At 36.1% G+C, this 19,969-nt stretch overlaps 1 protein-coding gene across 2 annotated transcripts; it reads left to right on the forward strand.

The window, feature by feature from the left end:
- Positions 1-160: 160 nt before the first annotated feature.
- On the forward strand, positions 161-13,169 carry tnk1 (tyrosine kinase, non-receptor, 1). Of its 2 annotated transcripts, XM_051901343.1 has the most exons (15): positions 161-482; positions 3,152-3,251; positions 3,412-3,592; positions 6,295-6,365; positions 6,446-6,634; positions 6,731-6,883; positions 7,108-7,385; positions 7,479-7,605; positions 7,702-7,848; positions 8,487-8,581; positions 9,948-10,094; positions 10,211-10,275; positions 10,861-11,351; positions 12,196-12,291; positions 12,403-13,169. In XM_051901343.1, the coding sequence occupies exons 3-15, from the start codon at positions 3,433-3,435 to the stop codon at positions 12,559-12,561; spliced, it is 2,178 nt and encodes a 725-aa protein (XP_051757303.1). In that variant the 5' UTR covers positions 161-482; positions 3,152-3,251; positions 3,412-3,432; the 3' UTR covers positions 12,562-13,169. The 2 variants fall into 2 exon arrangements, with proteins under 2 accessions (XP_051757303.1, XP_051757302.1); XM_051901342.1 differs by lacking the exon at positions 3,152-3,251.
- Positions 13,170-19,969: the final 6,800 nt, after the last annotated feature.

The raw sequence follows: 19,969 nt of genomic DNA on the forward strand, positions 1-19,969 counted from the left end.
TAGCTTTTTGAAACCATGCACCATGATAAAAACGGGGGGAAAGGAGGAAGATAAATATTAAAATCTATATGATTGTCAAATTTGGGGAGAAAAGCAACAGTCATTATCAGTATGATGTAATGAGGGCATAAATCCAGCAGGTGATGAGGGGGTAGTATTGGTGAAGGGCGGAGGACGTGAATAGGAATAGGCGGAGTGAGGGAGAACTCAGACTGAAGGCTTTGAAATCACACAGAGACGTCAGACGCAGTCTATAAAACACCTAATATAAAACACGACTCTTTTAACCTTCAGATTAATGATAGTCAGATTAATTAAACTACTTTGTATAAACTGTTCTAGTACAACGGATTATAGCATAATAAACATGGGTGAAACTCAATGAACGACTTATAATGGACATCTTATACCAGGAGTGCATTTGACACGAGCTGAAGAAGAAGAAGTGATTCGATTGTGGACAAAAAGTCGATTGTTTATTTGTAAGTATACGCTTTTGTTTACTGCAAGTAGCATCCTCATTCTGCAAGGAAAAGTGAATTATGCCTTAAAATAAATAATATATTTAATCAAAGTGTATGAGAGTCTAAACATAAGGGCTGGTTGGTCAAAACTAACGATTTACCATTTAATTCTTTTTTAAAGAGCGTCATTTCCGCTTTGGTGTTATGCTACAAACACTCACCTGGGCACAGGTTTCTAAGTCGTCCTTATCTGTTGTTATGGCTGATTTATAGCACAAAGTGAAACTATTATATGTACGTTTGCGTTCTAAAGCCTTACATTAATAGCTTTCATTCGAATCGGTGTATAATAATTCCTCATATTCTACTCTATATTCTATATATTCTATAGTCTATTTATAGACTGTAGACATTTATGCATTTTTCCTTCCTACAGTATCTGTAGTTTCAGTTTCAGTGAAGGCCTGTGTTTTTATATATTTGTTGAAATTACACATTTTGTAAAAACAAAACAAAATCCTCCCATAACTGAAAAATCATAACTGACATTCAATATTTAGCTTATACTGTATTATTAATGCTGCTGTCATCTGTTTTGCTAGTATGTTTTATGTTTGTATGAAAAAAATGAAATTAAAAAAATCCTAGCACTCATTTTGAATATTGAGTGGCCAAGCAATCAATCACTGTACAACAAATCTCTCAAATAACTGTGATATAAATAGTACTGCACTGTTAATTGGGAAATTAGTAATGTTTAGTAATGACCCATATATTTATTTGTGACTGTCTGTCCAGCCATAGGTCACCTGCATATGTTTGACACATTTCTATCATTTGAGAAGAAGTCACACCTTTTGACAAACAGAAGCTGTCATTTGTTTCAATGAACTGGGTGTACACTGGGTGTAAATGGCTACTCTTTTCTGCTTTTAAGACTTTCAGGGTTAGAAACATATTTGATTACAATAATGCTGTAGAAACTGTCTGATCTGTCAGTTCACACCCAGTTTCAGAGGAGACTGTATGAAATGTGAGTGGAAACAACAAAGCACTGCTTTATCGAACAAGTCGACTAGAGCAAAACAGGCCTGAAAGTTGCAACCTGTTAGAACTGAAAATTATTTGCACGATAATCTTTGACTGTCCTCTGAAGAAGATAAGTTTTCTCTTGTCATTTGGGGTGTGGATTTTGGGTGTGTAGTCTCAGAATCTTATTTTGACACTCTCAGGTTACCTGCTCAGACAAGCCCCCATAGTTTTAGAGCGGTCTCTTCATACTAGCGGCATAGTGGCTGATTATTCACTAAAGGTCATGTGTCTGAGTTGGTCTGTATGTTGTCATGCTTCTGTAAACACAAGAGTGCAGAGAGTTTCTAGTTGTATCTTTGTACACATGCTGATAGGAGTAGGAGGTTCACATACATGTGAAGGCAATGACAAAAGTGCTTGGTAGGCCAAAATAGTATTTTTGGAGGTTTCATCCTATTCTGTATATCTTTCAAACAATGCTTTGCATGCATGTGCATACAGTATGAAGCTGTTAGAAGGGGATTTCCTTGCCAATACAAACAAGTTAGAATACTTTAGAGAGGTATTCAGTGGTCATTCACAGCATAATTGCTTTATGAGTTTAATTGTATTGAACAGGTAAATCATTCTCTTTTACACTCACATGCCTGAAGTGGCTGGCCACATACCTTTCTCCTCATTGGTATCTGCTGAAAAAAAGTGGTTCGTTTGGTTTATAAACTTCTCTGCTTCCTTGATTTTAGTGTCAGATTGTCTTGTCCCGTCTGTTGCTATGGTTATATCACTGTTAGTCATTGCCGTTTCAGATACAGTTGTAAATCCAGAAACTTTTATTCAAATTGTATATGGATTATAAACAGAAAGCGAGCAAAGAGTGCTCCCTTTATAATCACTAAAGCTTGGTGTATTGAGTGGATTCTGATGAACTTAAACACCTCTGATTGGCCATTGCATTCATGCGCTCAACAGATATGTCTGTGATTGGCTACGATGATCAACGCTTCAAAACATTGTAAATAGAAACCTTGACACTCTTCACAGAGCACTTACACAGATACACAAGAGAGCGTTCAAGCATCCGCCTATTAGCAGTTACTATGTAAAACATTTAAAAAAAACTATGCATATGCAAAAAAAGCATTTTTTTAATCCTAATGTTAATGTCAACATTTACTAACAGATAATTCAAATCATAAGTTGTATCTGTTAATATTATTCATTGAACCTGAGCTAACATGAACTAACAATGAGCAGTTGTATTTTTATTAAATAATGTTAACAAGGATTAATAAATATTGTAACAAATGCATTGCTCATTGTTAATTAATGTTAGATAATGCATTAACTAATGTAATATAAGAGGACCTTATTATAAAGTGTTACCAAAAACAGTTTTAAATGTGTATTTTTTGAAAACAGTTTTAAATTTATATAAGCATTTAGTTTATTTATTTATTTAGTTGATCATTCATGCAATTGAACTACAGTTAAAAATGGCCTCTAACAGCTAAACTGGCAAATTTTGTGCACTATCCCTTGTAAATCTAAACTGAATAAAGAAAAAAAGGATTAGAGCACCGTGCCCTTTAAGAGGACATTCAACACAGCTCTCTCTTGTTTTTCCCTTGTTTTTTGTTTTTTTTTGCTCGCTGCAGATTCCCTACAGGCATCCATAGCAACCCAGTGAAACCTCTAATTCTAAGGAACAGCCATGCGGTTACTGTTCAGAAGAGATATTTGAATACAGTACTCTAGGTATATAGAGCTAGTTTCAATGAAAATAAATACAAAACTGGAAAGTGCTAGCCAGAAAAAAGAAAAAAAAACAATTCAATCGAGTCACGCTCTCAGAATTTTTAGATTCATTTTACTTCCTTTTTTGATCTCATCTTATTGCTCTGTTTGACTCTCATAGTTGCTGTGGGACAGTCTAATAATGATGGATCATGACACACAGTGGCTGTACCAGCTCCTTGCTGAAGTGCAGCTAGAGAGATTCTACCTAAGGATGCGAGATGGACTCAATGTGACGCGAATTGAACACCTGAACTACGTTAAAGAAGCAGACCTTGAACAGATTGGCATTAGTAAACCAGGTTTGTCTTTTAAAGCAGGTTTTTTCATTTGAATATCATGTTATTTTGATTTGTTTTGTGAACTTAATGCCCTTTCAGTGCTAAATGTAATGTTTCTGATATCATTAGTACCTTTACAGTTTTTCACAATTGCTAAGACAAATTTCTTGAAACCTTCAATCATTTTCTTACAACATTAAACACAAAGGCAGTCTTCAAACTACATTCACAAAACCACTGACTCTTCTGGCAAAATCAAACAATTGTCTCAAAACATTTTTCACCGGTTCTCAAAATCAAACAAAGCTTTCAGATCATACACACAGCCAGTCAATAAATAAACACTACAGATTAGACACTACATAAAAAATGGAGAACACAGTATTCAGAGCATGAGGTTACAGAAAAAAATGTATATTGTATACATTAAACAAATTTTGCAATTACATAAAAAGTATAGTAATCGCAACTTGGTAAGGTGAATATATTGTATACTGTATGTACTGTTAGTATAGAATTGTATTTAATATTGTATATAATTGAATTTCTTTATATCCAGCATTTGCATACTGTAAAAATGCACTAGTCTAAAAGGTCAAAGAAAACTCTAAATGAAATGACTGTTACAGTACACTAAAAAAAAAAAAAAAAATTGCAAATATTGCAAAAATGTTGTCTCTTGCCAGGCAAAGTGAAAAACCCTCTGTCTCTGATCCAGCCTTGACAACACTGACCACACCTTATTTTTTTCTCATCTACTTCCTCTTCTTTTCTTTTCTGAACCTGTTTATTTGACAAATAAGTTTAAGCCACTGAGCATTTGGTTCAGAGAATGGGGTTTAGTGTTTGAGCAATTATGAAAAACTGTAATATACACTCTTAGAAAGAAGGTTAAAGGCACAATATGTAAGATTTTTGGATTAAAATATCCAAAAACCACTAGAACAGTGTTATATTTTGTTGACTTGTGTACTTACATTATCTCAGATGTTTCCAAGAATGGTTAAATCCATAGAAATAAGCAATTTTAACCAGGACACCGTGTCCGTGCGTTGCCTATCAGTGACGTCATACCTGCCTTACTCTCAATTTCCGTTTTATTTTGTAGAAACCATGGAAACACCAAAGACGCTTTAATATATTACATGTTTAAGGGAACAACTGTTTGGATACATTTATAGACAGAAAACAAATTATTGTTATATAGCTCATCACGTTTAGTCTTATTATTTGAATCTCGTTTTCTTGATTTTCTGCGACTGCATGTTTTCACCATGCCTCAGGCTCAGAGAAAAACACTATTTTGTCATGTGGCTAACATAGCATAATCAGATACAGATTTATTTTTAATAACAGTAATCCAGCATTTTATCCATCATACAATATGTTTTAAAATTAAAGGATTAGTTCACTTTCAAATGAAAATTAGCCCAAGCTTTACTCACCCTCAAGCCATCCTAGGTGTATATGACTTTCTTCTTTTTGATGAACACAATCAGAGAAATAGTAATAAATATCCTGATGCATCTGAGGTGGAAGCTAGATATTTTACTTCATAACTTGTTAAATATGGATTTTTTTTTTTACACAAACGCATCACTTCGCTTTAGAAGGCCTTTATTAACCCCCCAGAGCCGTGTGGATTACACATATTATGATGGATGGATGTGGATGGAAGCACTTTCTTCTGCTCCTTCTTGTGACCCCTGTTCACTGCCATTATAAAGCTCGGATGCGTCAGGATATTTATTAATATTTCTCTGATTGTTTTCATCAGAAAAAAGAGAGTCATATACACCTAGGATGGCTTGAGGGTGAGTAAAGCTTAGGCTAATTTTCATTTGAAAGTGAACTAATCCTTTAATTGCATGCCATTTAGCAACACCAGCCACCCAGCATTTATTAATATGATATTCTAATATCAATCTAGCTTACTGCAGTGTGCAACAAGTGTCTTGTAGCAGCTGCCGAGTGAACACACAGAGTAATGTTATAACATAAAGCTCCGCTGCTCGAAAGCCGTGTGTCGCGTTCGTCTCTCATTAGCAATCGCTCCAGCGGCCTCGCTCAGCTCACACAGCACACGGCCCTGCTCTGCTTCATACTACAGTAACGTTAATAATCTCATCCATGAACATGATTTCTGCCCGAGTCCCGTCTCGATTCTTTTCCACCGACTGTGAGCTGAAGACGACAAGTCCCAAGATTCCACGCTCTATCTCGGCGTCATCAAGCTACGCCTTGGTTTTGAATAGGCGACCTCTAACGGTGAAAATTTACATGTTGTGCCTTTAAATGGGGTTATATATAACCATAGGGTTCTTGACTCAATTTTAATGAATGCTTTATGCCAAAAAGATTATAAAAAGAAATGTCTTAAATGATTGCATAATTCTTTCATTTAACAGGTTAATTTTTTTCTAGTGATAAAGCATGTTTACGAACTGTTTCATTAATAAAATTTAATTAAAATTAAAAATGAATTAAAAAAATTAATTAATTAAAACTAAATCCATAAAATGATCCCATGATGGAAACCCCTAGAAGGTTCTATACATTAAGCACCTAACAAAACCCTTTAAGGCTCTGTATAGAACATTTTCTTCAAAGAGTGTAAAATGGTTTGTCTGTTGGTTTGTTCTTTGCTCTTTGTTGTTTGTTCTGTCTTATTTTTTTAGGTTTGTATTTATTGCAATTTTCCTGTGATTTTTCTTTGTCAACAGGACAGCGACGATTATGGGAAGCCGTCAAACGTTACAAAACCAACATGCGACAACGGCCGTGGATGACGAAGGTATAGTATTTGACATCTTTACATACCCTCTCTGTTTATTCATTCACTACCTGTGATCATCACTGTCTGTTTTCTGCTAGGCCTTCAATGGTCGCACCCCTGAGGGAAGTGAGCCGTATAATGGTGCTGGGCCAGGCCAGGGGCCAGATCCAGGGCGCGCGCTCACCTGTCTTATCCAGGACAGTGAACTGATCTTTGGCGACAGGCTAGGCTCAGGTTCATTTGGGGTAGTTAGGAAAGCAGAATGGCACACACCAACTGGACGAGTGGTGAGTACTCTATACCAAATACAAGTATCTATGTTCTCTTTTTGCCTATCAAGAAGCATAATGTCACCATAACTGACTTGTTTCCCTCTTTTTAAGTTGCCTGTAGCAGTGAAAACCTTGAGGAGTGGCTCAAACAGACCGGATGACATGGTGACTGATTTCCTCATGGAAGTTACGACCATGCAGTCTCTGGACCACCCCAACATTATACACCTCTATGGTGTTGTCCTTACTCGTCCTCTTAAAATGGTAAACATAACCTTTTGTCTAAAATCATATTACTTTTATTATGTTACAAAAACTTTCTATTTTAAATAAATGCTGTTCATTTGAACTTTCTATTCATCAAAGAATCCTGAAAAAAATGTTAAGGTTTGCACAAAAATATTAGCCATTGATAATCATAAGAAGTGCTGGTGATGTGAAGACGGATGACATAATTACACTTTTCTTTTTTTTTTCTTTTTTATCAGGTAGCTGAGCTGGCTCCTTTCGGTTCTTTATACGACACTCTGCGTCTACGACATGGAGAATATCCTCTTTCACGACTCTGGCTCTTCAGCACACAGATTGCTGCAGGTATGGAGTACCTAGAGTCCAGACGCTTCATCCACAGAGACCTTGCTGCCCGGAATGTGTTCTTGGCTTCTAGAGAGCAAGTGAAGATCGGAGACTTCGGACTAATGAGAGGCTTGGATCAGGACAAAGACCACTATATCATGACGGCACACAGACGCATCCCATTCGCATGGTGAGAAGCTGAATTTAAGCACCAAAAAAGAGTTCAGAGTACAATTATTACCCACTTAGTTCAAGGATAGTAATTCCAGCCTCCTTTCTGTAGGTGTGCTCCTGAGAGTTTGCGTGTGGGTTCTTTCTCTCATGCTTCAGATGTCTGGATGTTTGGTGTCACATTGTGGGAAATGTTTACTTACTGTGAGGAGCCCTGGTTGGGACTGTCTGGCAGACAGGTATATAGTTGGTTTGATGCAGTTAAACTGTGTGTTCAGCTGTAAACACCACTATTTCCATTGATGACTAACTGATGTGTGTTGTGTTATGTGTAGATTTTGTATCGTGTAGAACGGGAAGGTGAGCGATTGGAGAGACCTTCAGACTGTCCGCAGGAGTTGTACTCTGTAATGCGTAAATGTTGGGCCTGCAATCCTGCTGACCGACCGACCTTCTCTCAGCTCACCACTATTGTAGCAGATGTCAGTGTTAAACCTCTGCCTCTCCTTAAAAAATAATCTCATTAATATACACTACTGTTCAAAAGTTTGGGGTCAGTAAGTGTGTATCAAATAAATGCAGCCTTGATGAGCATAAGAGACTTCTTTCAAAAACAGGGTTAGTTCACCCAAAGTAAAAGCTTAAATTTAATCTGTTCAATCAATCAAGTAAAGCGATCGTGTTTCTTCAGAAAATTTTGACTAAACTGCTCAATTCATATGGATTAGTTTTACGAACTCTTTATGAACTTTTTGAAGCATCAAATTGGTAGTTGCGTAGCTGTCAATGGAGGGTACAGAACTGGCTCAGATTTTATTAAAAATATCTTCATTTGTGTTCCGAAGATGAATGAATGTCTTACGGGTTTGGAACAACACGAGGGTGACTAATTAATGACAGAATTTTCATTTTTAGGTGAACTAACCCTTTAAAAAATTTTACCAAGCCCAATCTTGTGAACAGTACCGCTTGTGCTATTGATATTGCAAAAGATGTATCTAAACTCAGGAGCAGTTTTTCCCCGGTTTTGGCACAGTGTTCATTTTGTACTATTATTAATGAGTGATACACATAGAATGTATTTTCTCTCTAATTTCTCTCTTTTTTAATTTATTTTCAGGCACAGCCTATGGAGGTTCGTGCAGTGAAAGATCTCATAGATCCCAGAAAACTCTGTCTACAGGCGAATGATCTAGTGACTGTAATAGACCATGGGTAAGAGAGCCCATGGGCAAAAAATATTTTAATTGATTTTTTTTTTTTTTTTTTTTTATTTAAATGTGTTTTTTCTTTTTTTTTTACCCCTTTCTCTTTGTTTATTTTTTATTTTTTAAACATACTATATTAATTTTCTATATTGTCTATTTCCTTTAACTTATGATCTTTGGCAGTATTGTTAACAGTCATGCCAATAAATCTTAGTTAACACTGACTCTCATAAAGGTAGTGGGAAATTATTAACCCGTCTCCCCTCCCTTTGACCTAGTAGCATTCCATTCATAGTTCAACCCTTAGTTTCAATCAACTTAGAAGTTTTTTCAGACTCTCATGCAAACCACACTTGGACAGTACAAGAATTCAACCCCCCAGGGATGACAGAACAAATTTAGCATAATTTAAAGGGTTAGTTCGCCCAAAAATAAAAATTCTGTCATTAATCACTCACCCTCATGTCGTTCTACACCCGTAAGACCTTCGTTCATCTTCAGAACACAAATTAAGATATTTTTGATGAAATCCAATGGCTCAGTGAGGCCTGCATAGACAGCAATGCCACCGAACTTCTCAAGATCCATAAAGGTACTAAAAACTTATTTAAAACAGTTCATGTGAGTACAGTGGTTCAACCTTAATATTATAAAGCGACGAGAATACTTTTTGTGCGCCAAAAAAACAAAATAACGACTTTTCAACAATATCTAGTGATGGACGATTTTAAAACACTGCTTCGAATCTTTTGTTTTGAATCAGTGATTCGGAGTACCAAAGTCACGTGATTTCAGCAGTTTGACACGCGATCCGAATCACTGAATCAGAACAAAAGATTCAAAGCAGTGTTTTGAAATCGGCCATCACTAGATATTGTTGAAAAGTCGTTATTTTGTTTTTTTGGCTCACAAAAAGTATTCTCGTCGCTTTATAATATTAAGGTTGAACCACTGTACTCACATGAACTGTTTTAAATAAGTTTTTAGTACCTTTACGGATCTTGAGAAGTTCGGTGGCATTGCTGTTTATGCAGGCCTCACTGAGCCATCGGATTTCATCAAAAATACCTTAATTTGTGTTATAGAGTGATAACGCACAGCTACTTGTGTGATATTGCTCATATATATGTGTATATATAGCATTATGTATGTGTATATATATATATATATATATATATATATGAACACTGATGTTAAAGCAGACCAAGTCTTGTCAGAAAAGGAAAGGCGCTGTGGATTATTCATCTAAATGTATTTGTAAATTACAAGTAGAGAAACTAAATAGGGCTTTGTGATAGTCCTCAGTCTCAGATGCTATAAAACTGACTGTCTTTTGCATTCTGTCTTTTCTATGCTCTTCTGTTTCCTCATAGGCTGGAATTGTGTGAGTGGAAGGGGCAAAACCAGAGAACTCTAAGTGTTGGCTGGTTCCCCCCTGTGTTAGCTGCCCCTGCTGTCACAGCAGCAGTTCCTGTGTCTGGTCCGACACGCAGCTGGGGCACCCCAGAACGAATAGATGAGTGAGTGACATTTTAAATGAAGTTGTAAACTGTAAGGGTTGAATTTGCTAAACAGCTGGATGTCAGTCTAATGGGGCTGTTTATGAGACTTTTGTCATTCTATGTGAACTTTTCAGACCCAGACGTTGGAGGATTCCATTAGCAAGAGAGAAGGAAGGCTCAAACCTGAAGAAAATGTCAGGTTAGAACTTAAACTATACTGTAAAAAACTTGACACATTATCATTTGAGTTTTATTCAAGGCTCACTACCTACAAAAGAGGTTATTGTCTTGTACATATACATTAGCATTCAAAAGTTATGGGTCAGCAAGATATTTTTTGAAAGAAATTAATTCCTGTATTCCTAAAAAAGGATTCATTAAACTGATCAAAAAGTGACAGTTATGTTGTTACAAAAAAAATCTATTTCAAATAAATGCTGTTCTTTTATCAAATAATTCTGCAGAACAGTTTTCAACATTGATGATAATAAGAAATGTTTCTTAAACACCAGCTCAGCCTATCAGAATGATTTCTGAAGGATTATGTGACACTGAAGACTGGATTAATACTGCTGAAAATTCAGCTTTGCCATCACAGGCATAAATTACATTTTTAAATATATTCAAATAGTAATAACAATATTACTGTTTTTATCGTATTTTTGATCAAATAAATACAGCCGTGCTGAGCATAAGAGATAAAATCATTTAAAAATGATTACCAACCATCAAATTTTGAATTATAGTGTATCCAGTCCCAATCTGTCTTATTCTCAATTCTCAGGCATATCGAGAAGCCTGGAGTCCATCCTTGGTGCTTCACAGGACAAAGGTCGAGGTGCTGGTGGGAATGGAGCTCAGAGACCCGACCCACGCAGACTCATGCAGAGTAATATGATGCAAGACCCCCGCAGGTTTAGTGATGCTGTTGTCACCCCACCTCCACGCCCACCACCCCCCAACATCAAATGCATCAGCCCACCAACCACCAGCTTCAAACCCCAGATGATGATCCATGATCGGAGAACAGTAAACCCAGCAGGCTGGACCCCTCACACTCATCCACAGCTACAGTTCCATTTCCAACCACAGCAGCAGTGTTTCGGGGCTAACAACCTTGCCAGGATGGCACATCTGGCCAAGTCAAGCCCTCAGTTAGATGATGGCATTGAGAAAGAGAAGGAGAGAGAGAAGGAACAAGAGAAAGAAAGAGAGCGGGAAAAGGGAAGGGAGAGGTATCCACCGCAAGTTGACAAGGAAGCAGTCATAGCACAAGTATGCACATTTCTTTATGTTCAACAATTTTGCTTTGTCTTATAAATGTGATTTCAGTACTAATGATATAAAATTTGTATAAAATAAAGAACTTACACATATTTATTATATATAATTTTTTTATATGTGTATATATATATATATATATATATATATATATATATATATATAGCAATATCACGCAAGTAGCCATGCGTTATCGCTCTATATCAGCACGGCTGTGATTCGGCCATAGGTAATCACAGCGTGCTGATATAGAGCCATATAGCAAGCGAGATGAGTAAAGGCATGCCTACATTTAGTCTAGACTCTAGAACTACAATAACCGTCATGTTACACAGCGCCTCTGCACTTCCTCCCAATTTCTCTCAACAAAGGGAAGAGGAGAAATGTCAGTCAATAAATGGGAAAACAGAGTAACTTGCATTACTGATATGGGAAAAATAACTTAGATATTTTGTAGTAAATGTATAAGTAATGCGTTACTTTACTAGTTACTAGAAAAAAGTAATCTGATTACGTAACTCACGTTACTTGTAATGCGTTACCCCCAACACTAATGCCCAGTGCAATATGGGTGTTGAAGTTTTCCTACCTATTTGACAAAAGGAAATACAACAGCCTTTTCCCCTGTTTTCTCTAGCCAGGTAGCACTGATTTAAAAAAGAAAAAAAAACCCCTCTCTACTGTATGGGATGAAAAATCAGCTTTGCCATAACAGGAATAAATTACATTAAATAATTTAGAATAGAGAACAATTAATTTAATCAAAATATTACTGTTTTGCTGTATTTTTGTACCTTTTTATTTTTTTAATAATTTTTTTTTACTCTTTTGTCATCAGGTTCAGGAGGCGGTACATGGAGTGACCATTGAGGAGGTTCAGAGAGCTCTGCATCGCAATGACTGGAATCCTGCACGGGCAGAACAGCAGCTTAAGGTAATAGAGAATTAACACTTGTTCAAAGTGAATGATTTTATACATTGCATACATTACTTTGATTCTCAGTGTCATTCACTGTCATTTTTTGTGTTTTCTTTACATCATCAGACAGAACAGCTGTATTACATGAATCAGTGCTCTCGTGAGGAATGTCAAAAAATTCTCGCCCGCTACAACTGGGACCTGCAAGTGGCAAGCCGTTACATCTGCCGACTGGCTAAAGACAGAGAAAGAACTTCAATGGATAGACGAGGAGAAAGAGTTTAACGCAATACAATGTTAACAGTAAAGATTGTTCATAATTGAGTATTTAAAGTTTTTTTTGTGTGTGTGTGTGTGATATCACCGAGTTGTCAAGAGGTCACACGAAAACCCTGTTTCCATTAACCTCCAATGTGAAACTATCTTTAGTGTATTATGTGACTCTGTATTATATGTGCTTGACTGATAAATTGGTGATATCAGTTGTTATTTTACATCTGTTTAGAAAGACAGCATAATCGTTCGTATTAAATGCAGAATGTTTTTTAACAGATGCCATTCCAGTTGCCATTGTGACTGCTTATTGTTAATTTACAATTTTTTTGTATTCGAATAGGTTTGTTAAATTTTAATGTGTGATAAATTCAGTGAAACTGTGTAAATGTATATGATGATTTATGAAATGTTAGAAATATTTTTATCTGTTTAATAAAGTAAAACTTGCATTTTTTAAAAAAAGTTTTAGCTGATTTTTATACAATTATTAGAAATTAAAACACAAGGTTATGAAAAATAAAATTCTGTGTATTTTCCATAAAGAGATGACTTAGTTTCCACTAGTGTTTTTAATGAACATTTTCCACATAAATACCAACATTAAAGCTGCAGTCCGTAAGATTTGCCTTTTTGTCGCCATCTCTGTTTGAAACCTGCAATTGCAGTTATTTGCGGAATTATCATCTTTACGTGTGTTGTGTATCGGCACGGCTCCTCAGCACGGATGAATCTAAAGTTTACTGTCAGTCACCGCACCGGTGTGGATACTGTACTTCGGAATCACAGATTCTATGTCTTGGAAGTATGACCAAAAAAAGAATTCTCTCCAGAAAATGTCATCTGAACAAGTAAGTAACATGTCTGCCACTTTTGTTCTGACCAACTGGAAAAAAAAGCATTTCAGTAAATCGTGCTGCCAATGGTGATTAAATCTAACGATCACTTAACTCATATCACATCAAACCGTGCAAATTATTATTATACTTTGTTCTCAAATTGTTAATGTTACAACATTAGTATTGCGTGACTATCCTCCGGTTTTACAGACAAGGCTAAAAGGGTTAGTTCACCCAAAAATTAAAATAATGTCATTTATTACTCACCCTCATGTCGTTCTACACCTGTAAGACCTTCGTTCATCTTCGGAACACAAATTAAGATATTTTTGATGAAATCCGATGGCTCAGTGAGGCCTGCATTCACAGCAATGGTACTTCCACTCTCAATATCCATAAAGGTACTAAAAACATATTTAAAACAGTTCATTTGAGTTTGGTGGTTCTATCTTAATATTATAAAGCGACAAGAATACTTTTTGTGCTCCAAAAAAACAAAATAACGACTTTTCAACAATACAGTGATGGGCCGATTTCAAAATTGAGTTTTTTTGGTGCACAAAAAGTATTCTCGTCGCTTTATAATATTAAGGTAGAACCACCGAACTCACATGTTCCGATGATGAAAGAAGATCTTACGGGTGTAGAACGACATGAGGGAGAGTAATAAATGACACTATTTTCATTTTTGGGTGAACTAACCCTTTAAGCTAGTCCTAGACTAAAATGCATGTTTGAGCTGTTTTAACTGAAAGCAACTTGCACTGACATATTTTAAAATATATCAGTGCCATTGTTTTGTCTCAAGATGCACACCTGTAATGTTTTTTTCTAGTGAAAGATTATAAAAGCTACTTAAATGCCCTAATTGAACTAAGGCCTAATGTGTATTTAGTGTGTATTAGCGTTACCTGTAGATTTCAATGTCTGTAGCCACTCCGTAGTCTGAAGTCTTTTGCTTTTGACTAAGGGTAAATCTCCAGTTGTCACTGATGATTGTTTGGACCTTTCTGGATTACAATCCGCCAATCAAAATGATAAGTTTAATTATTGCAGCTGCTGTGAGAAAAAGCTAAAAATGATCTGCCGCCTGTAGCATCCTCACATGCCATATAGCACTACTAGCTGGGACTCCTTCTCTATGTAAACAGACGTGACGTAATGACGCAAAGACGAACGGCTGCATGCTCGAATTTCCTGCGGAAACCCACCAGTACCATTTGAATTATAAAGCATTATTACAAGCTTACCGTTGTGAATCAGGCTAAGGTAAGGAGGTAGTTTTGAACACTGGCTACTTGCTTGAAAATTGATTTTGGATCATTTTTAACCCAAAAAAGTTACGGACAGCAGCTTTAGGGTACAAATGTGTATATTTATCACAAGAACAAAGTGTGACACAAAACGCTGACATAAAATTACCAATACGTTATTGTTTCTGCAATGTTAAACTAGTAACACAGGGGTGGGGTACGTCAATCCTGGAGGGCCATTGTCCTGCAGAGTTTAGCTCCAACCCAAATTAAACACACCTGAAGCTAATCAAGGTCTTCGGGATTACTAAAGTTACAGGCAGGTGAGTGTTTTTTTTTTCAGGGTTGGAGCTAAACCAAAGAATATAGACCAGAGAAACAAGTGCTTTATTCTTTCTGTGTTAAACTTACGTGTGTCATTTGTTTCAGAGACTGTAGTGCTCTTAAATGTACTGAAAATATCCTTAGTTTAAATGTTCTTCTGCGTTTTGGCAGTTTGTTGTTATATAGGATTAGATTTTTAAAATACTTAAGGTGCCCTCAATTCTTTTTTTTTTTCTATCTCCATGGTCATATTTTAATATTCATGTGTCTGTAATGAGTGTGTTGCAGGTCTGTGTTTTATTGGTTGTTGTCTCCCCACAGCATCATTTTGTGGGGCTTTGTAAACCTGTATTAACTCTAGTGTTGAATTTTTCTACAATATTCACTCATCATGACAGTAAAACAGGGCATTCTAGTCAATCTACTGCAGTTTTTCTTCTCTCAATCAGTAGAAAATGTGGTTAACGCCCGGTCATGCATAGGGGAAAAAAAACACCGTCATATACCGTGAAACTGATATAATTTTGAAAAATACCGTGATATAAATTTTTGGTCATACCGCCCAGCACTAGTTAAGAGTTTATGTAATGTAATGTTAAGAGTTTACCTCCAAATAGAATGTATGTAGGACCCTAACAAACTTAAAACATTACAAAACCACACTGATTTATCCACATACAATATGTGCTCTGATCAAGGAACCATTTAATACCACTGATATTGTTTGAACATTTTGGATGTCTTTTTTTAAACATCCGATAGCAAAAGGTGCAGCACACCTTACCCTGATCACGAATTCATAGTTTACCCACCTATTATTTAAACCCCCACAACCCTGTTTATGACTTTGCAAGTCATGTTTCTTTTTTAATTTAATCTCCTTAATGCCTATCTCATATATTGTATTGTGTAAGCATACTTGGCTTTGGATGCTACATACCATAAACATAAACATATCTGTCTGTTTGATTACAGGTGCTGTGAGGAAAAACACGGTGACACCAAGCACGCAATCAGGTGGTTCAACCTGGCAGCGGATCGGGCAGCGAGGAGACGTGACCTGCCTCCATCCACACAAATGGAAAAATAAGCAATAAATAACCTTTTTATTGAACTTCTTGTTCGCCAGTTATTCATTTTCTGATATTTTAGCTGTGCATAGCGCAGCATTTCATTGAAGGTGTAGCCTAATAGATAAAATATTTTATGTTTGCACCGACCTAGGCATATAAAGCACTAAATTAGGTTTTGACCACAAAATTAATGTAGAGTAGCCTCGCCAACGTAGGCTACTTAACAAAAACAGAATAGGCTATAACCTATAACTTAACATAAATATAAATATCCATTTTATATTTCCATTGAGTAGTGATTACTTTTGTACAGTAAATTCATGTCTTGACTTGAACCTTTTCTGTTAGGCCTATTTACAATATTGTTAAAAATACAAGGCAATGCAGATTTAAGCTTAGGCCTATATTGCTGTAGTAGCCTAGGCCTAGTGATAGTTTTAGTTTTATCCTACAGCAATAACAGAAGGGATTTTGAAAATGAGATAAACGGGTCCAAAACGGACCCGGGCCTGATGAGCCAGGATTTTTATGAGTCTGTTGCGGGTCCGCGGCGGATGTATGTATCAATTTGCGGGTCCCAAACGGACCCGCCGCGGAGGTAAGGTTTTAATCGCGGATGCGGAGCGAATGCAGCGCGGAGCCACGGCGGGTTCGCGATCCGCCTTCGTTGCGGATCCGTCACTGCGCGCAAGTGGACGCCGATACGAGTCCTTTCGCTGTGTGGGCGGGAAGATTTTGAAACGATCAGTTCATTCATAAATATGTAAGATCGCTGTGGAAATACAAACCGGAAGTCAAAAGACAACGAGCGCAGCGCTGAAAAGGGGCGGAGCTACATAAGGTCTATACACTAACAAGAAGCGACACTCAATAGAACGTTCCATTGCAACACCGGCGCCCAGCAGCGGCCCTGCGTTTCCGCCATTTTGGGGTGTAAGCGACTCGGCAGTCCACTAGTTTCTATGGCAATATCAGCTGCTTTGTTTAAAAAACCAAAAAAAAACCCAAAAACGTACATTAAAGCTGAAATCCAACCTGAATGATGACAACACAGAATAAAATACTATCACTAGTGATCATCAAATCCTTTTAACAGTTTATTTTACAGACTTTGTGTAAGCCTTCCACTTTTTTCACAAAACCTTTGCTCTCTAGAAACCCAGTCATTTGGGTTAAAATTCTTTAAAAGATCTAGTATTAGCGTAGGCTTACAAACACTGAATTAATACCAACATATGAAATTAAATTAAGGACATGCATCAGAAAAATTGGGAATGTTGGACAATATAAACATGAATATAACAGCTTGATTTTGCAGTGTTGTCTAATGTCTGTTAAAGCAAAAGTGTCCAAAATTGGGAATTATGCGATAACGGACACAGCAATGCATCATGTATTATAAGATCGTTATGTTTGTAGCGTGATCCATTAAAACGTACAATATAGCCTATTTCAATTCAGACCTAGTGGAGTGATACTATTATTATTCCACTAGTTATGCAACTTTAGGTCTGAAATATATTGTTTGCTGCAAACATGATGATCTTAAATTTATTAATTATTAATTTACTATTAATAAACGTGTAAAGTTGCATAAAATGGAAATGCTCAATAAAGTAGGCTAACTACGTTACCTCGGATGGTTGAATGGTTGGATTCCACAACTGGTAAAATAAAACATATATAAGACAATACAACATTTACTGTAGGTGCCATAAAACTTACTGATGATTTCATTTGGAAAATGTTCTTTTGCGCCGATTTTGGGTGCGTAAAATGTGAAGGATTCTATTAGGGCTGGGTAAAAAATATCGATTTCTCGATTTTAATCGATTCTCATTTTTACGAACCGATATGATTCTTAAATCCCAAGAATCGATTAGTCTAGTCTGTTTTCAGTTGATGAATGAGCAGAATATGTAGCGCCTACCATCCAATAAATCGCAATAATCTTTGTGCTTTGTTACTTTTGATATGAAACAAAGTCTCAGATTTCAAATGACGTCCATCTTATTATGAGATTCTAAAAATAAATACCGTTTTGGCGCTGTTTAATGTGGCATGACAGATCGATGTAGCGTAACGTCACATTTACCTCAGAAAAACATATTCAGTAACCATAAACTCATTAGTCAGCTAGAAAAGTGTACTCTAGAAAGCAACATTCTGATAAATATAGCTATGCACCGTTACATATTCATTATAATTTTTAACGTTCTTCAATATTTAATGCATGTTTGAATAAATCAGTTATGACAGCCGCGATTTAAATGTTTATATTTCAAAAAAACGAATTGGAGTAGAAATATGATTATGTAATTCTAAACTTTATTTATAACAAAAACATCATTGAGTGTAATTTAAGTGTTTGTATATAAAGTTAATTTAACCTTCAATATTATTATAGTAGCACCAACTAACTTACATGTGTAGTTTACAGCATTAGTTGAGATTATTTTTTCCTCTAGAAAATTTGCCATATATCCAAAATACTACATCCAAAATAATCGATATCGAATCGGAATCGTAATCGAATCGTGAAAATTGTGTCAATACCCAGCCCTAGATTCTATGGTCCAGTTAGTATTTTCACCCCATAATGGCGGCCGCGCTACCGGAGCGCCATCTAGTGGCTGTTGCCTCTTGGGTTCTATACTCTTTGGCTAAACTCTGCAGGACAGTGGCCCTCCAGGATCAACGTTCCCCACCCCTGTTGTAACAAATTGTGAAAATAAAACAAGACCTCAAATCGTACAAGAATATTCATTAACAAATAAATGTTCCCATTCAATACTTGAATGGAAAGTGCAAAGTGTTGAGGCTAGAACTGAAAAGAGTTGCTGTACCCAAAACAACCACAATGTGTCATAGTAACACAAATGTTTGGGAGAACTGAGTGTTTCAATGTTTTGTAGCTACTTCCATTCTGCTGTTAATATTTGTTCTGAAAGGCCTATATTGTGGCACCATATAATACAAGGAAACATTGCTGTCTCTAAAACTTGCCCAGAGCGAGGCCTTTCCAATGTGACGAATGAACTAAATGAAATAATCTTTACTGAGTCATTATTTTGAGAACCTTTATTGCCAAGTTTTTGTTTGCTGTTTTTTTTTTTTTTTTTTTTTTAACATATAGAAAGTTGTGTACACAGCTGCGTGCTTCTCTTTGGCTGAATGCTAATTATTTGACAGATGGTATTCTTGATCACTTTTTTTTTTTTTTTTTTTGGCTTTTGAGACCATGGAGTGCTGTAGATGGGCCAGTAACATTTGCACACAAAATATGATGAGATTATCCAATTACAATGACTGTATTTGATGAAAACAAAAAGAAACAGTAAAGACGAGTAAAAGTATGTGATGTAAGTCGCAATGTATAACAGGCAAGTTGTATAAATGTATAAATAGGAAAGTTGACAGTGGTTGAACTACAAGAAAATGCATTTAAACAATGACTCTAGTCTTATGCATAAAATAAAATTAAATATATTTTATTTTAATATTATTTATTTCAAAGTCATGTGATTATCAGCTTAGGAGTAACATACAATCTAGCATAAAAGGGAATGTATGTATTTTCTATTTGGAGATGCAAGGTGCTGATGAAACATCAATCCATTCATGCAATGAAGTGATAACAGTTACAGTTGTGACTTTGATACACATCACTGAGGATAATATCATATAGAGCCTGCTGGTTTAAAGGTGATAAACCTACCAAAGAAAATGAAAGTTAATGCCATAGACACGAGGTGTTAGAAACTCATTTCATAACATGAGGACTCATAATGAACCTTAAACAAACACAAATAGATGTATGCCTGCATTCCACTTCTGCTTTCTTTCTTGAAAATATTAGGTGTGTTCGACAGTAAAAGATAAACTGGAGCAAAAAAAGCAAAACCACAAGCTAAACTGTGAATCAACATAC

Source organism: Ctenopharyngodon idella, chromosome 7 (genome assembly GCF_019924925.1).
Source record: "Ctenopharyngodon idella isolate HZGC_01 chromosome 7, HZGC01, whole genome shotgun sequence".
NCBI classification, from domain to species: Eukaryota; Metazoa; Chordata; class Actinopteri; order Cypriniformes; family Xenocyprididae; genus Ctenopharyngodon; species Ctenopharyngodon idella.

Coding starts and splice junctions, on each gene's coding strand:
- tnk1 (XM_051901343.1), top strand. CDS start 3,433: ATGATGGATCATGACACACAGTGGCTGTACCAGCTCCTTGCTGAAGTG. Junction 7,606..7,701: donor TGGGACTGTCTGGCAGACAG/GTATATAGTTGG, acceptor TGTTATGTGTAG/ATTTTGTATCGTGTAGAACG. Junction 10,276..10,860: donor AAACCTGAAGAAAATGTCAG/GTTAGAACTTAA, acceptor CTCAATTCTCAG/GCATATCGAGAAGCCTGGAG.